Source organism: Mesocricetus auratus, unplaced genomic scaffold (genome assembly GCF_017639785.1).
Source record: "Mesocricetus auratus isolate SY011 unplaced genomic scaffold, BCM_Maur_2.0 Super-Scaffold_100006, whole genome shotgun sequence".
NCBI lineage: Eukaryota > Metazoa > Chordata > Mammalia > Rodentia > Cricetidae > Mesocricetus > Mesocricetus auratus.
Genome location: NW_024429190.1, coordinates 4606510 through 4626180, shown reverse-complemented (window position 1 = coordinate 4626180; position 19671 = coordinate 4606510). Strand labels below are relative to the sequence as shown.

The 19671-nt window shown below is 46.2% G+C and overlaps 1 protein-coding gene across 4 annotated transcripts in view; it reads right to left on the bottom strand.

Moving 5' to 3' along the window:
• Ddc (dopa decarboxylase) overlaps positions 1-19100 on the bottom strand; it is an 85136-nt gene extending 66036 nt beyond the window's left edge. Inside the window, exons 1-2 of one of the 4 annotated variants that reach the window (XM_005082971.4) lie at positions 18959-19100; positions 529-737 (exon numbers count right to left, since the gene is read on the bottom strand). In XM_005082971.4, coding sequence (XP_005083028.1) covers positions 529-729 — 201 coding nt within the window. In that variant the 5' untranslated portion in view covers positions 730-737; positions 18959-19100. Of the gene's footprint in view, positions 1-528; positions 738-10714; positions 10732-10770; positions 10895-18958 lie in introns of those variants that run through there. The other 3 variants (XM_040746649.1, XM_021234617.2, XM_040746648.1) reach the window with 3 other exon arrangements.
• Positions 19101-19671: the final 571 nt, after the last annotated feature.

Here is a 19671-nt window from a genome sequence, read left to right as displayed (position 1 = left end):
CTGCAAGCCTGTGATCCCTCTGACTATCTGGGAGAGCTCAGCTACTCTATGCCCTTGGGCAGAAGCAGTGTCCACTGCCCATGCTGAAACAAAATGAAGACGACATTCCCTTGGTACATAAAAGTTGTCTTTTCACAGATATAAGAATGCTAAAAATGCCCGTATTTAGGATAATTAGTAAAACTATTTGCAATCAACCACCAGGAGCTTATTTTTTCTTGCCATCATAGGATAACTAGGAACCAAGTATGGTGAAGGAACTACTGAGTCTTGGGGGCCTTGGGAGAAAACCCTTACTCTACCTTTGGAGCCCAGGTCATTTGGATCTACCGTTTACTATCACCATGAGAGCTTCCAGGACTACCCAACTTCTCTAAATCTCAGTTTTCTCAGTCGAAACAGAAACAATGGTAGGAGTTTCTCTTTAATTTATCTGTTTTGGTGACCCCATGACACCAGAACTGTAGCTTCCAGTAGGTGTTATATTAGCATGAACCCTCTGTCATCTGACCTCATATACATACTCACCCCTGGCATGATTATCTTCTCAATGTCTTTGATTATGTCTTCATATGCATCTGGTTCCTGGGGGGCAGCGGTGGGGATCAGGGGTCGAAGGTAGCCAGGCTCCACATCTGGATACACAGCGCGTCCCTCAATGCCTTCCAGATAGTCAGCTATATAATCCACCATCTCCTTCCCTCTCCTCCGGAATTCACTTGAATCCATGTGGAAAGCTACCCATGGAGAGAATAGAAATTAGCCAACAAGACATTACACCTCTGGATTGGATGGACAAGTCCAGGGGGACAATGGCTACATCCTAGAGACCACAGCTCAGCACCCTTTATTCCTTCTGTCTGGATGAGGCAGACATGCCACTGGGTCCACACAGAGCAGCACAATCCACACCGCACAAGACACTCAGCAGAAGGCCCACAGCACCTTCACCTTTTTATTTTTTTATTTCAGTAAAACACAAGAAACATGCAGTCATAGATTCTTCCAACTTCAGGGACGAGCACTGGTCCACACTCTGCCTGTACCCTTTGTTAGCCATTTGAAAGAGAGCCTTGCACTTTGAGCCTCCAACCTCCCTGCCCCCGATCAGCTGAGATAAAGATGATAATGCCAGTTCCTGAGGAGCGAGGGTATGTGACTTCAGCCCAGAGCCCAGGACATCACAGCCCTGGCCCAAGTCAGAGATGCCTTTTCCTGGGATCCCATCTCCCGGTGACCTGCACCTTTGCCTACAATCTGCTTGTCAGAATGGCGCTTTCTTCATTTCACCAACGCCATACACAGGCGGCTAGGAGAGCCCTGCTCATTATCTTCTCCAGCGCTGCAACAACCTGAGAGATGCTGACTAACGCAGTTATGTTCGCCACGGAGCTTACAGCTGCGCTTGCTGGGGCTGAAGATCACATGGCAACACTTTTGCAGTACATTTTGAGGATCATTTTAAACAGTCCAATCACTAAGAAAAAATAACAGCATAAAGGATGAGGTCAAAACAGACTGGAAAAAAAAGAGGACTCTTATTTACATCACAAGAGCTCAAACACAAGGCAGAGCATCGCCTTGTTCAACCTCAGAGGGATTGTGTGCCTCTGGTAATTCACAGTTCCCCGGCTCTGCACTGGTCACCAAGGCGTAGTGAGCCCTAATTGACGATTCAGACACAAGTTAGCATGCAGGGGAATCTGAAGGTCTGGAATGTACGTATAGTAAAAATCAAATGTATTTGCAAAACAAGAAAGATGCACAACCCCCGAGAACCCCATCATCCCCAATTGTAACATGTGTCTTTCCTGAATAGTTCCTAAATTTGTGAGAGACAAGTGAACGCTAAACAAAGGATACATTTCTAAATCCCTCCCTTAGTCCAGAGCTTTGTAATTGAAGATGGGTTTTCCATCAGAATAAGTACTGGGGATGAGTCAAATCCATTGTGATTAGCAATGGGGTTGACCTTCATGTCATGTTCCCAGCACTTCTCCATGCTCCCCATTGTCTGGGTGGGAAAGGGGGGTTGGACAGATTTTGTGATGTTAAATACATTAGAAATGATTCATCAGGCACTTTTTTAAAATGGAAAGACAGACTTTTTATTCAAGAGTATTGCATAGGGGAAAGAGTTTGACCTCAACTTTGAAACACCAGGGACAGATGGGGAATTGTAGCCAAAGGGGATTACCCTGGACTCTCCAGAGGAGTGAAACCCACCGTATACATATACTTCTAACTACAAAAGGGAGTTTATTGGATTGACTCACATGCTCAGAGGTTGTTTATTTCCACAATGGCTGTCAGCAAGCTGGAGGACTGGAGAAACCAGTTGCCACTTAAGTCCAGGGAGCCTTGGGATAGGAGACACCAAGGATGCAGCCCCAGCCAGAGGTCAAGTCCCTGAAGGTGCCGCAGGAAGTCACTGGGTACTGGGACTTATTTATTGAGAGGCTGAAGAATTTGGAGTCTGATGTCCACAAGTCACAGCAGCTGCAAAAATGTAGGCCTGCTAGGACACAGCAGTAGAACTTCCTCTTTCTGCCTTCTGATTCATCTGACCCAGCCTATTAATGCTGCTCAGATTCAAGTCTAGCCTCCCTGTCCGTTCACTGACCAGCCTCTAACGGTTTCTGGTAATGCCTTCCCAGAAGCATCAAGAAATGTGCTTTATCAGTTTCCTAGGTGTCTCCAACTCCAACCAAATAACAAGCAAGGACATCCATGGCAGCAGCTGGTAGAAACCAGTGGGTAAGAAAGATGACTGACAACGTGGGAGTTAGCCTTGGGGCTGGGAGGTAGCAAGCCGTATCAGATACCAAGGGTGGGAGGAGATGAATCTGATTAGCAGTATCCACCCTGTACACTTAGAGGGCTTCTTTGTCCAACTAGCTTTAAACTGACTAAGGCCCGGGCAGACGGTAGCTGGTATCCAGGGACAACTTGCCTGGTGAAGATTCTCCTTCCTCCAGTGTTCTCCACTAAAGGGACAGCACACAGGGACAATTCACAGGGGCCCAGCCCCGTTTCAGAGTTACCATTTGGGTGCCTATGTCAGTCATGAGTGCTTGGGAGACAATGGTGCCTAAGATAAGATTTAAATTACATCAACAGCCAGCGCTAAACTAGCGACAGCAGGGAAACCACACTGATAAACGCATTTCGGGTGCCTGTGCTACTACACGCTATGACCAGGCTACAGTCAGACATGGTGCCTCCATTGAGGCATGTTACCATCATTACCTTTTTCTTCCCATGCTGCTGGTAGGAAGGTGTGTGTGTGTGCGCGGGGAGGGGGGGAGGGAGGGTGGCGGGGGGGGGGGGCACAGATTCCAGGGCTGATGCTCAGGGTTGAGAGCCTACCTGCTCACACTCAGGCCCCGACTTGACTATGCCCTCACACACCACATGAATTGCTACCACACTAACCCTTGTTTACCTTAACCAAAAACAAAAGTCAAGGTGATGAGAGTACTGCCACATGAATTTTACTGTGAATATTAAATAAACATATAGGACTAGCTTTGTGCAGTGGAACTAAATAGTCACTCAAGAATTGTCAGCTAGTAGCTCCCTGTTTGTATTTTTGTTTTCTAAGATCACTTGCAGTCAACTGCAATTCAAAAAAGAAAAGCACCAAATGGAAAATATGTGCATTTTTTACAATTGTGCATCATTCTGAGTAACACGATGCCATCTGTGCCTTCCTCAGTGCTTCTCCACTGTATGTGCTACTTGCCTGTTAGTTACTTGGTAGTTATCAGACTGACTGTCGCAACATGGCAGTCCTTTCGTTCATATAAACCTTGTACTAATGCAGTAACTGCTTTTTTGCATATTAGATATCATTAACGTCTTTCTGTGTCTCATTTATTAAGTGAGCTTCAGCACAGGCAAGCACGCATAGGACACATTTCTGTCTGTCCTTAGTTTCATGCAGCCTCTGTAGGGCTGTAGAGCTGTGAATGACAGGCAATTACTGTAGGAGCTTATCTTTACAACTCCAAATTGTACCTCTTATCTGTTCCTGCACATTTTTTGTCTTACATTTTAAAAATCCTAAAAGTGGAAAACACTTTTTAAAAATCATTTCTTTAGGATAAATTTTTCCAGAGATATATGGCTTTGGTGTTTTTAAATTATAACTGCCAAGTTTCTCTGAGCACACGCCTTTATCAAGTTACTCTTCTAATGGGGAGTGCGGTACAGTCGTTGAGGTTAATTTTAAACTTCACCCGTCTCATAATCATGAATGGTTCTCTTTTAACGTTGACTATTGAAATCAAATGGTGTTCTGATGTTTCTTTGACTTTTGGATTTCTTCATTTATGAATTGCTTATTCATTATTTTTTTCCACTTGGATATTAGCAATTTAAAAAATTTAATTGCAAGGATCCTAACATATGTTTTATGACATTTTCCTTCTTTAGGCCTGACCTAATTTGGGATGATTTTATTATGATTTATAAGAGTCAGAATAAAGAGGTCTTACAAGAGCTTTAATTTTTATATGGCAAAAAACCTCACAAATTTCCCCTTGTGATTTGGACCTTGTATGTGATTTTTATAATCGTCTTTTAAAAGGAGCCATTTTTTGCAGTCTTTGTTTGCCTACCGAGGGGGGTGCGTGTGTTGCAGGAAGCTGAAGTCTTGAAAAGAGAAGCCCCACAAAGCAGAGAGAGACCCACATCCTCTCAGAAAAGCACCAGCCGTGTCTTGCTACTGGGAATAAGATAGTTTTATGGATAAAGCAGGACGTGCCAGGGAAAAAACAAACAGGCACGCCCCAACTCACTATGAAAGGAAATATTCCTAGGCAAACTGTAATATAATACCTGGTTATTCTTTTCAAACCATCCTGTCATTTATTTGGAGATTATTTCCCACTGAAACCTTTGCAGAAGGTACTTAGGGCACAGCCTCAAGAGACTCTCATGCTCATTTTGGAGCTGTCTGATATTCATGGCTCCAGGTTGGGCAAATATTAGCTGGAAGATGCAGACTGTGATAAGGGCAACGGCCTGCACTTCTCCAGACCCCTGGAAGGGTTTCTGTTGACACAACCTGATCTGTCTTGGCAGCAGCTGCACTTCATGGGTTTTGCATGTGGCCCTGTCATCCTTGGTACATGTGTGGTGAGCCAGGCACCTTTCTGGATGTTTTATTTCATCAGTGACAGTCAACACAACTCCATAGCCATGGGCTTCAGGAACATATGAACTCCCCCTGAACTCTCTCAGACCTCCCAATCAATCCTCTCTTAAGTTATTATTGTTGTTGTAATTTACCTTTCCACTGCTGTCCTTAGGTAAATGAGAATGAATGAATGAGTGAATGGCCTTCTAAATGTTTTATTTCTGCTCTGTTCTATTGGATCCTACCCTGTTTTTGTGACAACTAAAACACCAGGTCACCACATCTCTGGTAGTCTTAGCTACTGGAGGGAGGCCCACAACCACAGCCTCATCTGACCTTCGATCTAGATCATTTTCATCATGCCAGGCTACAGCTTCTACTCTCCCAGTTTTACTTATTGGACTCCGTTGCCATAGCCATTTTCCCAGAGCCCAATCCAAGCCTCTACTGACGTTCTTATAAGTGATGTTGGAATCTGCTTCATAGGACCTCGGTGAAGAATTCTGGCTGCAAACCTGAAGCTCGTGTTCTACTATGGTGCGTTCCAGGGAGTGAGCTCCTGTGTGCTGAGGGAAGGACGACAGATTTCTGAGCACCCAGGCATAGTCTTGCCTAGCATTTCACATTTTCCATGCTTCCATCCAAGACCAAAACAAGGTTTCTAGCCATGAGAAATCTCTAATAACTTGAAGAATGACTATCTGATGCTTTACCTCACAACGGGAACAAAACCCCAAGTCCCCTGAGCCTTTTTAAACTCTTAAGATTCTGGCTAAGTGGCATGTCTTAAAGTGAACTTTTGGTGACCATTTTTGCTGCTGACTGTGAAGCACAGGAGTAGTCCAAATTGGCTCAAGAGCAGTCTTGGTATGTGCCAGCGTCAGGTGACCCAAGGTCAAGGGTACTTCTTTAGTTACCGCGGAGCCTCCAACCTCCAACCTTTCTAAGGTTTCCTGTCAGCTCCTGCAAAGGCAAACAGGCATAAAAGCACCCCCAGGAGTGCCATCGGCAGGATGAAAGGAGGCCACATGCCGAGTGCCTGCTGCAGAGTCCACACTCAGTAAAAACCTTCATTAGCAATCAGGGAAGTATTGTGCAGGGGAAGAGGGGGAATATGGGAGTCCTCTCCTCTCCTCTCCTCTGCACCCCTCTCCTCTTCTTCCCATTCACCTTCTGTGTCCCAGGCTAGACTGGGGCTCACTATGTAGCCTAGGCTGGCCCTGTACTTCTGATCTTCCTGCCTCCACTTGCCAAGGTTGCAAACCACAGCCTATGCTACTATACATTAGAAGAGAAGCTGGGTATTCTAGTGTTTTAAGTAAAAGGAGAATTCACTGAGCAGAAGCCCCTCATCTTCTGGCTTTAGGGGCCAGTCTCTCACATGATCTTACTGCATTTTTCTGTCCTACTACTCTCAAACTTCCCTTTACAGAGCGGAAAGCCTGCTGTTCTATAGCTATGGTTTCCTTTCCAGTCTTGAGAAGAGGACTGCACTAACCACAGGTGCTCTGAAAGTCAGAACAGGGGAATATGGAGTCATGGCACAGAGCTCAAGTATACGCTCATGTCTTATTTGGGTCTGTCTATGGGACGTGTTTCTGGCCATTGATGATGTAGGAAGCAAAGACGGAAGGAGAAACCACCGACCCACAGTCTCTTTCACAGGGATGATCCCAATGACCTAAGGACCACCCACTAGAGATCTTGTCACCTACCCACAGCTCCACTCCGGAGTCCAGCATAACACATAGATGTTTGGTGGACACTCTGCCCAAACAGAGCACCTTGTCAGGGTTCTCAACAAATAAGAAGGGGAAGTGTGGAGAGGCTGGCTACCAGCAAGGTCATGTTTCAGCTGAACTCAGGCAGTGGGACTCCTACTACCCAGTGATACAGTCGCTGAGCACTCTAACAGTTGCTGCAAATGCCCACTGCTTGGCAACCCCTAGAAAAGTGGCCTAAGGCAGCCTCAGAACTTGAAGCCCAACCATTTCCTGAGTTTCAGGCACAGTCATGATTTCCAAATGGCTCCCAGGGCACCCAGCATAGCAGCTTCCAAGGCATCTTAGTTGGTGAGAGATCATGCTCATTACAAAGGGAAGCAAGAAGTTGGTGGGCTTGGGTAGCACTTGTTGAAATGTAGCCATGGGCAGGCCCTCACGCTAGTCCATTTATGCTACTTCAGAAGACACGATAAACCAGATGGGTTACACTCCACAAACAGTGGTGTTGCTAGCCACAGAAGCTAGGATTCTGAAATCACGTTTGCTTTCTGGTGAGGTGCCTCTCCCAGGCTCACACTGATGACCTCTTGCCGTTTTCCAGACTCTGTCCTTTTGACTAAAGCACCTCCCAAAGCATCGCTTCCTGATGCCACCATGTCCTGTGCTAAAACTCAGCGTAGGAGCTTGGAGGATATAAGCCACAGTCCTTTGGACTCTATTTACAATCTGTGAAATGTCCATAATCCCAGCCCCACACACGACTGTAATGATGCTCCCAAATGCTCAAAGCCTGCCAGTTGGTCCTGCTCTTTCCCTTCTGTGGATGTGAAAAGAGCCACTGTTTCTTTCTCATTTCCTGTTTCATAACAACCATGCTGCATCTAAGTATTTTCTTGGCTGACAATGCATGGGGTTTAAGTAATGATTTTCAGTTATGTTCTCCAGGGGAAATACTATTTCTAATCACATCTCTGTCAACATACTATGTGACCCAAACTGGAGAAACCTCATAACATTCGTGAAAAAGAGAAAATCTGGAATAAAAACATCTTTTTTTTTTTTTTTTTTTGGCTTTTGGCTTTTGGCTTTCTCCATGTCTATGTGCAAAACAGAACACAACCAAAACTGAGACCTCAACATTGCTTTACCCTCTTTCATGCCTAAAAATGACATCTGATGTTGGGAATTGCACTGCCAAAGGTCAGATGGAGTGACTGAAACCCCACGGGGCAGGTGACACCATCAAGGATGTCCCTGAAGGATATGGATTCCCCCAATGCACAAAACAGGTGTGAGTTGTACAATTCTTTTTGTGTATTGCTCAGTCCTTCCTAGAAAAGCCACAATGCTACAGAAAGCTTAGCTCTACACACAGGCAATGTAAACACAATGCTACAGAAAGCTTAGCTCTACATACAGGCAGTATAAACATGCATCCGAGTCAGCTTTTCTCATCCACTCAAGTTTCAAATGTAAAAGCACTGAAATCTCCCTGCTTCTATTCACCTGGGCTACATTTTAAGGTTTACCAAAGAAGCGTCAGGTGGTTTCCATTCTAAACCTTCCCCCGAGCTCCTATTTTATTTATGTCACCCCCAAGAGTTTTTTTTTTTCAGAAGGAATGCTCTTCCCCCACACTATGGTTTCCCCTTGATTTGTCTCCTTGCTTTTGCCCTTGAAGTCACATCAGTAATTTACAAAACAGCACAGGCTACTTGCTTTTCCTATAGGCCAGAGACTCCTCAGGCTGTGTTCCAGGGGCTGCCTTTTGGTAATAGTCTCATATTGGTTTATTGTCTTTGCAAACACAGACACCTGGCATTGTGAGTCTATTTGGTGCCCTTTGGTACCCGCTTCTGGTAGTCTCAATTTTCTCTCACGAATGAGGTCAGTGGTAAACACTGGCTTCTCAGTTCCTCATTATCCCTTGTATTGCACAGTTGCTGGCCTGTCACTGTGTTGCTAAGAACCCTGTATTTCAGGCTCTTCCACATTCAACTCTGAGAATACATTGACATTTGGTTGTCACATTCTATTGTGGAGTAACCAAACAAATCGGTATTTCCTGACCTTCTGCTAAGCACATGGAATTCACAGTATCTTATTTAATACCCAGCAACCCTGTCAGGTGAGGATTATTACTACTGCTATACCAAAGTCACATAAGCTGCAAGAGGGCACTGTTCTGACTCCTTCTGAAACCAGCCTCTTCCCAATTAGCCCTTGGCTTGGACATCCTACACTGTCTCTGCAGTCTGAGAGGCACAGATGGATCCCAACAAGGTCTCCTGCCAGGATTGATGGAGATGTTGCCTGCATCCACAAGCACAGCTGCAAGAGTCCTGCCTGTATGTCACTAGGGTCCTGCTGGTCCTCACACATTGACGTTCAGAGGAGCAGCTTCAGCAAGAGGATGGAGCCTCTCTATGTTGCCCACCCTCCTGGGTGCATCTCCATGAGAACAGACTGCACTAACTCTGTGGCCCTCCGTTTGCACGTCAGCTCGGCAGCACAGTGAAATTAGGTTCTCTTCAGGAGTAAGAAAGTAGACAAGGGACAGCAGCTGTCTTGCTTACACCTGCACAGGTCCAAAGTGGCTTGTACACATGGCCTATCCCAGCAGCAAGACAAGTCCAGTTCCTTCGCACCTCGTGGCACTCAGTTAAGGGAATTCTAACCTTCTAACCTTCCATGTGAACCTGTGCCCTCTGAGGGTCTTCCTGCCAAATGCCTATGAATGGGAAGAGAACGTTAGGATTGTTCTAAAATACTGTCGAGTATTGCTTCCCTGGCACTTGCTCAAACTTAACACCAGACATAAGATGAGTTTGTAAAAGTTCAGGGTAAAATCTTCATGATAACCCACAGCTTCAAGAGCAGAAAAAGATGGAACTAGATTCCTGGACATTTCTTTGGGTGTGGAGAGTTTAAAAGAGAATTTCATTTTCTTTATCTTATTAGCACAATCCCTGTGCAGAGACCCACACACCGTGTGCCCAGGGCAGAGGAAAGAATGCTGTCACAGATGACAAGGGCTTATCTCTATGCAGACATCCAGGTACCCCTCCCTGGCTAATTCTTCATTGTCCTGGAATATCCTGATACAGGACTCTGCAGGCTCTAACTGAGCTTGGGGTGAGCCTGAAGGAAGTCTGCTTCCTTCTGTCACCCCTGAAAGTTCCAAAAAGAGCTCAGCTTTCCTGACATTGTCACATTTGCTTTGATCCTGTTTTGGAGGGGAAACATGGTATTTCCAAATAAGAAAATTGTGTATAAGGAAGCCTTTGAGGGGGGAAAAAAAGGCAAGTAAGAAGAAAATACAGGTAACTTGACTGAAGTTGCCTTGGAAACTGGAGCTAAGAGCATGTGGAGGGCGGAGTGTGTGCACCTTTCCACTGTGGTTGCCTTGCTCATTTACAACAGAGCCCCGGATACTGTGTGTCCATTGCGTGCCCAGCCCTTCAAGAACCAGGTTACTCTAACTTGTGGGAAGCTTTTGCCAGTTCTCCTTCACCAGGGTTGTGACCCCAAAGCTGCCTCCTCACTTCTTATCCCATAGGTATAGGGGTCTCCAGAAAGCTACTTCATTCACTTGCTGCAATAGCTAACATAACAAGGGCTAAAAAGCCACCAGAAGTTCCAAATCTCTGCTGGACTCATACAGACATGATTCAAAATAGGCAGGCAGAGGCTGGTGCCTAATTTCTCTGAAAGTTCCCTTAGCAGCCCTGCCACCTGCGATGTTGGATGCCTAGCCTTCTCAGCCAGCAGTATCTCCGTCTCTAGAAAGACACCATGACCAAAATCGACCACAGACGCCCACTCCAGCCCCAGGGTCGTTGCCTACCAGAAGTGGGTGCTGGGGTCTGACCCGGAGCCGTGTGGACAAAGAGCTGTACTCACAGGCAGCTGGCGTCGCCTCCTCTATTCGCTCCCTGGCTTGCTCTCTCTCTCCTTGGTGACAGTTAAAAGGCACAGAGGATGCGATTGCCATTTATGTAGACAAAGTGTCCGCCTCCCGAAGCCAATCAGCAGCTTTCTCTGCATTATTTACCCAGAGCCTCTCCTGCTCCTCTCCCTGTTCCACAGGATGGAGCCCAGCAGGGCAGGGAGAGAACAATGGGGCCGGGAGCCAGGCCCAGGAGAGGTGGGTCCTGGGTCCCTGTCACTGCGTGGGACCCAGACTAGGGACCAGTGCTCCTGGAGGCTGCTAGCAGCTCAAACCCCAGGCTCCATTCTAGGGGAGAAGCCTGGTACAGGCCCTGCTCCATCCACAGGGACCATTGCAATGCTCCTTGGCACAGGGGCTGTCAGGGACTAAACGTGTCAAACCTAAATCCCACTTAGCTCCTTCAAAGAACAACATTGGTCCCTTTGGCCAAGCACCATCCAGACTATGTTGGGTTCTGTACACTTCTGCCTGGTGTATAGAAATGAGAAGAGGCACACCACATCCTGCTAATCAGTGTGACTTAAAGGCCTGAATTTGTTTTCTTTGTAAGGGGTACACATCACCATAGGAATCTAGAACAGAAGCCTGGGCCACGCAGATAAGGCAGAGTGGAAGGAGAGTCGGTTCTGACCAGCAGCACCATGCAGAAGCATCTATCAAAACCATAGACACACATGCACAGAGAGCACACATACGAACAGAAAAACACACACAGAATACATGTGTGCATAGACCTCATACACAGGCAGACATACAGAGTATACACACATGTAGAGAGAACAGACACATGCATAGAGAGCACACACACACACAGCACACTCATATGCATAGAGGGTACCCACACGTTTACAGAGGGCACACTCATGCACATAGTACACACATTAATAGAATATATGTACATGCAGAGAGAGCAGATGCATGCGTAGAAAACAAACCTACACAAACAAATAGCATAGAGGGTACATTGGCATACATGGTACCCACACATGTACAGAGGGCACACACAGGCATAGAGTACACACACATTAACAGAGAACTCATCCACATGCACAAAGAGCACATACATACATACATACACAATGCATACATGTAGAAAGCACACACATATATACAGCAGGTACCCCATCCATGCACAAAAGGCACACACATATGAACAGAGAACACACATACACAGAGGTACATGCAAATGTGCATACATGTGTGTGCACACACCAATACAAATTTATGCATGCAGTCACTATGCTCATGCATGTGTACACATAAAATGTCCATGTTGCAGATACATGCATACTCTGACATATACACACATATACAGTTGCATATACAATACAATACACACACACACACACACACACACACACACACACACCATGTTCAGCATCTGTATATAGTCCAGACTCGGGAATTCTCCAAGGAAAACTGACCATCCATGATGTGGCCCCAGCAGGGTATCTTCGCAGACTCCTTTGGGACAGAGGCAGTGGCTTCCAGGACAGAAGACTGTTTCAGAGGTGAGGGTGGTGTGGCAGGGAGAGCCAGCACTTGGTTGCTGGCCATGGATAAGGGACCCTGGCCCCCAGCATGGGGAGCTAGCTCCCTTTACTGCCGATGCAGACAGCAGCGTGCCCACAATGGAGGATGTAAGGAGATTAGGTTCATCTGCTCAGATGGAGCTCCCAGCACCGGGTACCTTCATCAGGGGAGCCTCGCTGAGTGGGCAGGAGGTTGGCAACACCACCCACCCCAGGTTACCTAGACTACTAGAGCAAGCCACAGTAGGTGGAAAGGGCTGTCACTAGGCTGGACAGATGTCCTCAGATACTCTCAGACTGATGCCTCCCCAGCTCAGACTCACTGTTGCCCATATTCATATGAGGAAGAGGAGTCCCTGATCAGGGAGGACTGGCCAGGAGCATGGGCACAGGGAAGATGACTGCACACACTGGATTCTGGAAGATCTGGGAAGACACAGTGCTCTATCAGAGCACTGTCCTGGAAGAACGGGCTGCATACAAGAAGCCAGGGCCCCAGGCAAAAACCTCTGGAGGTGAGCTCCGTGGCAAAGTGAAGTCCTCTGTTTAATGGAGATGTCCCCTGACAACACGGGGGGTTTGGTTGTTTATTTATTTATTTACTTTTTTGAGACAGGGTTTCTCTGTATTGCTTTGGAGGCTGTCCTGGAACTTGCTCTTGTAGACCAAGCTGGTCTCCAATTCACAGAGATCCCCTGCCTCTGCCTCCAGAGTGCTGGGATTAAAGGCGTGCGCCACCATTGTTAGGGCTTCAGTGTTAGCTTATCCCAACATTATATAAAATGTTTTTATTCTTAAAAATCAGTCAATAACGCAGGGTGGTTGTGGTACATGTTTTTAATCCCAACACTTGGGAGGCAGAGGCAGGTGAATTCTCTGCGAGTTCGAGGCCTGCCTGGTCTACCGAGTGAGTTCCAAGACAGTTAAGGCTACACAGAGAAACCGTGTCTAGAAACGCCCTCCACCCCCACCCCACCCCCCCCAAAAAAATCAGTCAACAAAATGAGACAGGCAACGGCACAGCCTGGGAAGAGTCTGGGATTGCAGAGAGCACAGCGACTGTGTCTGTGTGCTTGAAGGGGATGTGGACCCTCAGAGCTTGGAAGCAGAGCATGTGTCTCTCAGGGAGAAAACTGGGTGTGAACGGGCAAGAATGAGAGACTGAGGATTTATTTAAGAGTAGAACGGGAAAGACTCGAGGTGGCATGGGAAGGCGCTGGGACACTGAGTCCGGCCAGCAGGCTTCAGGTCCTGAGTCCGCTCTCACTGTCTGCACCGCGTGCACCGCGTGCACCGCGATGAAGAAGACAGGTCAGCATTTACACCAGAAGCAAACCAGGAGGGATGGAGGCGACAGGGGCTGCAAAAACTCTGCGGGTTATGGAGAGACACACAGGGAGGTGAGACCCAATGGAAACAAACCAGTGCTGAACAGGAACAGCCAAGGCTATAAATACTTGAATTCTTCTCTAACAGGCGAGCGGACTCAGTGCCACTGTAATAAAAATCCAACACATGTCTTGGACTCCGAAATAGACATGGAAAAACCGGAAGTCTGAGAAAGGCCAGTGGGGTTCTGAGACGGGAGCTCTTGACGGCAGCCAGGCGGGGGCTGGGGGTAGGGGGCAATGTCCTCCACAGTCACAAACGCAACAGTGCTGTTTGCAGTGTGCGGGTGAGGTCGGCTGGGTACAAATAGGCTCATGGGTAGTTAAATAGAACACACATTCCAGATGGAAAAAGAAACAGAGCCCTGAGTGTGGAAAATTGACAGGTGCGCATTGCAGACCAAAATGGAAAGGGTGGGGTAATAGACACAGCAACAACTGTGCTCCACTTGGAAGGAGGGGAAGCCGGGCGCTTTCCTCGCCCCTCCCTGACAGCAGGGGCAGACAGGGGCAAGCTTCTAAAAGAAACCCAGGGGCATGTCTTTCATGGTATTAGAGCAAAAGGATTTCTTCTTCTTCTTCTTCTTCTTTTTCTTTTCTTTTGTTTTTATTTTTATTTTTTATTATTTGTTTTTATTTTTTTGACACAGGGTTTCTCTATGTATTAACTTTGGCTGTCCTGGGACTCGCTCTGTTGACCAGGCTGGCCTCGAACTCACAGAGATCCGCCTGCCTCTGCCTCCTGAGTGCTGGGATCAAAGGCGGATCTCTGTGAGTTCGAGACCAGCCTGGTCTACAAGAGCTAGTTCCAGGACAGCCTCCAAAGACACAGAGAAAGCCTGTCTGGAAAAACCAAAAAAAAAAATATATATATATATATATGTATGTATGTATATATATGTATATGTATATACATACACAAAAGCAAGCATTTGTGAGACATGGAGTCCAAGATTTCTCGTGAGCATATGAATGCAACTTTTCAGCTGGTAATCAGAGAACTGTTTCTACTAAACAGGCCTGAGACGGTGTTTTATAGTGTCCTGACCACTTACTCACTTACTATGCTCTCTTTGAAACTTTAATGTCTTGCTTATTAACCCAGGTGGATGTGCAGGTCGGCAGTCACGCCTTCTCTGAGTGTAACAATTTTACTTCTTCCTGGTCTTCCTTCATTGCTTTCTGCCCCCCCGCTCCCCTGCTATACCTGGAGCTTGGAGCTCTCACAATGCCGCCAACGCTATTGAACAGATGGATGCTCGATCTCTTTTATGGAAAGTTAAAATAGATGGTTTACAGTGTGAATATTTCCCGTTAAACACAATGCTAGTGTAAAACTATAATTGAATTGCATTTTTAAAAAAAGACCTGTTTTCTCTCCATTGTAGTACTACAATGTGATACACCTTTTACCTTTTAAGATATGCCTACCGGAACACTTCAAATTGGAAATGACTCATGTGCCTGGCCCTGAAGACCCTTACTCCTAAGTAATATTGAAGGCCTTCCCTCCCAAACAATGTTGGTGAGAAGCGGTTCGCAAGCAGCCTGGCCCTATTGACTTTGAAAGGAATGCTTTCTCACATTTTTGCTATTAATTACAACTGGGAATTCAGTATTGGATTTGCTTCTGTTCTTATTCTTATACTAAATGTTTTAGTTAATCAGCTTTTCTGTCGGGAGAGGAAGCCACAGCACTCCTTATCCAGACTGTCACTGTGATGAGCAGCAGGTCGTTTGGAGCTGGGGTCACTGGCTGAGCCCCAGCCACCCCTCCCCCACATCTTGCACCATCAATGGTGCTATTTGGAGGTGGTCGAAGCTTAAGGGTTTGATCTACTTGAAACTGGGTCATTGAAAATGTGCTCTTGAAGGGGATAGTGGGGCCTCAGCCCCTTTCCTGTCTTTTGACCTTGGCTATGAGGTGAAGGGATTAGGGTTCTCTTAAGAGAACCAAATATTCAATTTATTGGATGCAAGGTTCCATACATGTCCAATAAACCAGTGGGTTCTTCAACTGTGGATTTGACTATCTATGGGTCAGAAATGTTTTATACCTGTACTGAACATGTACATGTTTTCTCTTGTCATTTGTGGGAACACCAGACCTTGAGCAGAGACCCACTTCCCCTTCGGCCTGGGAGTAGGCAGCTGTAAGACAATGTTTACTAAAAACATGTTTACTAAAAACAATACAATGCCCGGGGCAATAAGTTCCTGGAAAAGGCCTGCCCACGGAAACTGCCCTGACCTCGACCTTGTCCAAAGACTAACCGCCTCTTCTGACACGCCCAGATCAGTTTTTGGGGTCAGAGCAGAACCAGCCAGGGTAGAGGAGAGAGCAGAAGCTTCTCTGGAGGGAGTCTTTCTTAGGAAGTTTTTCTTGAACCTTTTTGGGGCCTGCTTAAAGTTTTCTTTACATCGTTGAACGAGTCTCTGTGTTGTCAATCCCCGACACCCTCCGCACGTTCTCGGACACAGGCCACGCGGCAGACGCGACAGTCATTATCCTTGTAAAGGAGAGTAGTAACAACTGTTCACAGTGTATTAGGTATTGTATGTAATCCAGAGAGGACTCATGGCTATTAGGTTGGAACCTAAATAGGCTAGTTTTTAAAAGGCATTTAAAATTCATGGGTAACTGGTGGTGGTTGTGGTGGTGGTGGTGGTGGTGCACACCTTTAATCCCAGGCAGGCAGATCTCTGAGTTCGAGGCCAGCCTGGTCTACAGAGTGAGTTCCTGGACAGTCAGGGCTACGCAGCAAAAACCTGTTTTGGAAAAAAAAAAAAGGAAAGAGAAAGAAGGAGATAAAGGAAGAAAGGAAGGAAGGAAGGAAGAAAGAGAAAATTCATGTTTGTTGGTATCCACAGGGTTCCAGGATCCATCCCTCATGGGTTCAGAAACAATTATAAATAGTAAAGATATGCTAGAATTTTCCATTCTGGTGGCATATTTATAATTTCTCCCTATAACTGCACATGATTTCTTGTATGTATTTAAGCTTCTATGTGCTTACAACTGTATTGTACTCTTTCTCCCCCTGCCCGCCATAATATTTTTAATAATTATTTGGGAATTTCCTATATGCCCCTTGATCACACTCACCTCTCATTCTTCCAAGATCCACCCTCACACCCTGGTGCTCCTCCCAGAACAAAGAAACAATGACAAGTCAAGAAGTTCAGTCTATGTTGTCCATATAATCACTGGAGCATGGTCAAACTCCCAGGGGCCAGCCCCTCCCCCACGGAAGCCATCAACTGTGAAGAGCTACACTCCAGCATCTTTATCACAGTTTTTAAGGACTCTCTTCAATAGCTTCCTGTCTGCCTGGACTGTTTCTCTTTGTATTATACACTTTATGGAGTAGAATTGTTGTCCTTTAATTTACTAATACACTAGAATTGCTGAGTTGATTACTCAAATGACTTTATTCAAATTTGAAAATCTACTTTTCTTCCTCAGCCTTCCAAGGGAGTGTCCTCCATACAGAGTCCCTTCTGAGGTGGCTCAGAGTTCTGTGAGGGGATTGTCTCAGATCTGGGAGTGTGAGCCCTCTGAGGCGTATGGCTCAGGAAGAGACCTGCCTGAGGACGGTGGTTAGTCCTCATTGCTTTGGTGGTATTGGTCCCATGCTGCATGCTTATTCTGAAAGCCCAGACTGTTCACTCCAAATCTGGTCCTGCGCTTCTGGCTTCCCAGTAGGTCGCTAGTTCCATCCTTGGATTCTGGACTCCCATCCTCTCTATTCCCATTCTCCTACCCACAGACCCACATTTCCTGTCCCATCTCTCTGCAAAGGACAGGTTGATATATATCTCGGTTTTTCTGAGACAGGTTGATATTTTTTAACATATATTGCTTCCTTCTTATGCTTCTGTGACTTTTTTTTCTAAAGCTTTTATGCAGTTGTAGTAAAACTATAGTCATTAACTAGAATAGTTTGCATTGAAAAAGTAAAGAGAGAATAAATGCAAAATATAGTTGGTCATGGTAGCAGCATTTCATCACTGAAGGGTTTTGAAACCTTTTGAATGCAGATGCTTTCCTTTTAGATGGAACATACATGATGATATTTCATCTTTGGTTCTCTCATAAGAAACAAATCACATGCAAGCTTAATATTTAAGGGACTCTGAGGAACCTTCCCATGAAGCCAGTATAGTGCCTGAGACCCAGAAAGTGCTTCAAATATGTTTTTCCCAGAAGAGCAGAGCAGAACATATCAGGCTATGAAGCGAAAGCAATTGTAGTCCTGATCTCATCTGCATTCGCCACGAGCAGGATCATACGCCATCCCCCTCACCTCTTCTGCTGTAGACTGCACTGGAGAAATGAGCTCAATGTAAATCCTGTTTTTTTATGGAGACCAGTATGAGCCAAATATATGGAAACTGTTTTACTCACACAGATGCAGACCAATGATTTCTTCCCATCTCTCTCTCTCTCTCTCTCTCTCTCTCTCTCTCTCTCTCTCTCTCTCTCTCTCTCTCTCTCTCTCTCTCATTTTCTCTCCTTAAGACAGGGTTTCTCTCTGTAGCATGACTGTCCTGGAACTCGCTCTGTAGACTAGGCTGGCCTTGAACTCAGATCTGCCTTATCTGCTTCCTGCATGCTGGGATTAAAGGCATGGGCCACCATTGCCTGGGGGATTCTACTCCTCAAAGAGAACTGTAATCAGTAATATAAATTAAACTGTCCAGTCACTTGAAAGCAGACAGCGCCCTTCACAGAACCACAGACACTATCCAGGTAAGGAGGATTTCATACAGATGAATCATCTGCCGTGTACATCAGGAGCTTGTTCAGAATAGAGAATTTAATCCCCACGGGAACCTGGCAAGCCAGATTCCACTAAAACTCTATCTCACAGATGAGGAGTCCAAGGTGAGTGAAGCGCCCGATGGCCCCTTGTTGTGCACGACATTGTGTCTCCTTCTTCTGCTGCTGAACTGCAAGCCTGAAGCCATCCTGTCACCATTGCATTTAAGTTCCATCATGACCTCTAAGCATGCACACATGTGCAACCAGCTACACAGCCACCATAGAACCGGAAAGTCTGCCAAGGCTTCGGCAAAGGAGCAAGCATTGTGTCATCACTAATCCCCAGTCTCAGGAGAGCCACCCTTTCAGCACACATTCAGTGGAGTGGAGCCCAGGAGTCACAATAGAAATGGTGCCTTTCAGCAGCTGTAATCGGACAAAATATAACACTTACTTGCTGAGAATTTGGATTCTTCACAGCTCCGCTCTAGTATTTGAGATCGTGCAGCTTTGCGAACCAAGGAGAAAGTGGCAAGTTATCTGTGAACTTGGTGCTTGGCAGTTACTGTCTTTGCAGCTTGGCACCGATGCATTTCTTCGACCTTGCATTTTAGCCTCAGATTACGGTTAAACATTAATTTCTGAAGGTATAAAGGTCAAAGAAGTCTAGAGAAAGCACGTGTGTTTGGGGGTTGCAGTACAGCTTGCTCCTAAGAAAGCTCATCTGGTGAGTCTGTTTTACAAGAAGCCGTAGCAGCATGGGCCTTTCTTACAGCACAACCCTACCATCTGTGCTTTCCCATGTGACCTCAATTCCATGTCGTGAGCCCCACTAGGTAATTCCACAACTCCAAGCCCTGTCAGGAAAAGGCTGTCCTATGGAAGGCCCTTCCCTCTGCTAGAGCCTTAAGTTGCCAGCATATTCCTGGGGTCTCTAGAGCTAGACAATAGGCAGAGCCCATCTGCTTGCCTTCCTTCCCAACCCGCTGACACTGGTGATCCGGGAGACAATGTAATGAGTGACATTTTGATTAATTTCAGGAAATCCAAGCCGACAGAGTCTCATTGGCACATAAAGGGGAGCCAAGGAAGAGTCATTGAGAGGGCACATGGGGAAGGGCCACAGGGCACTAGGCGCTGGCCTTCCAGGCAGGCCCCCAGCTTGGG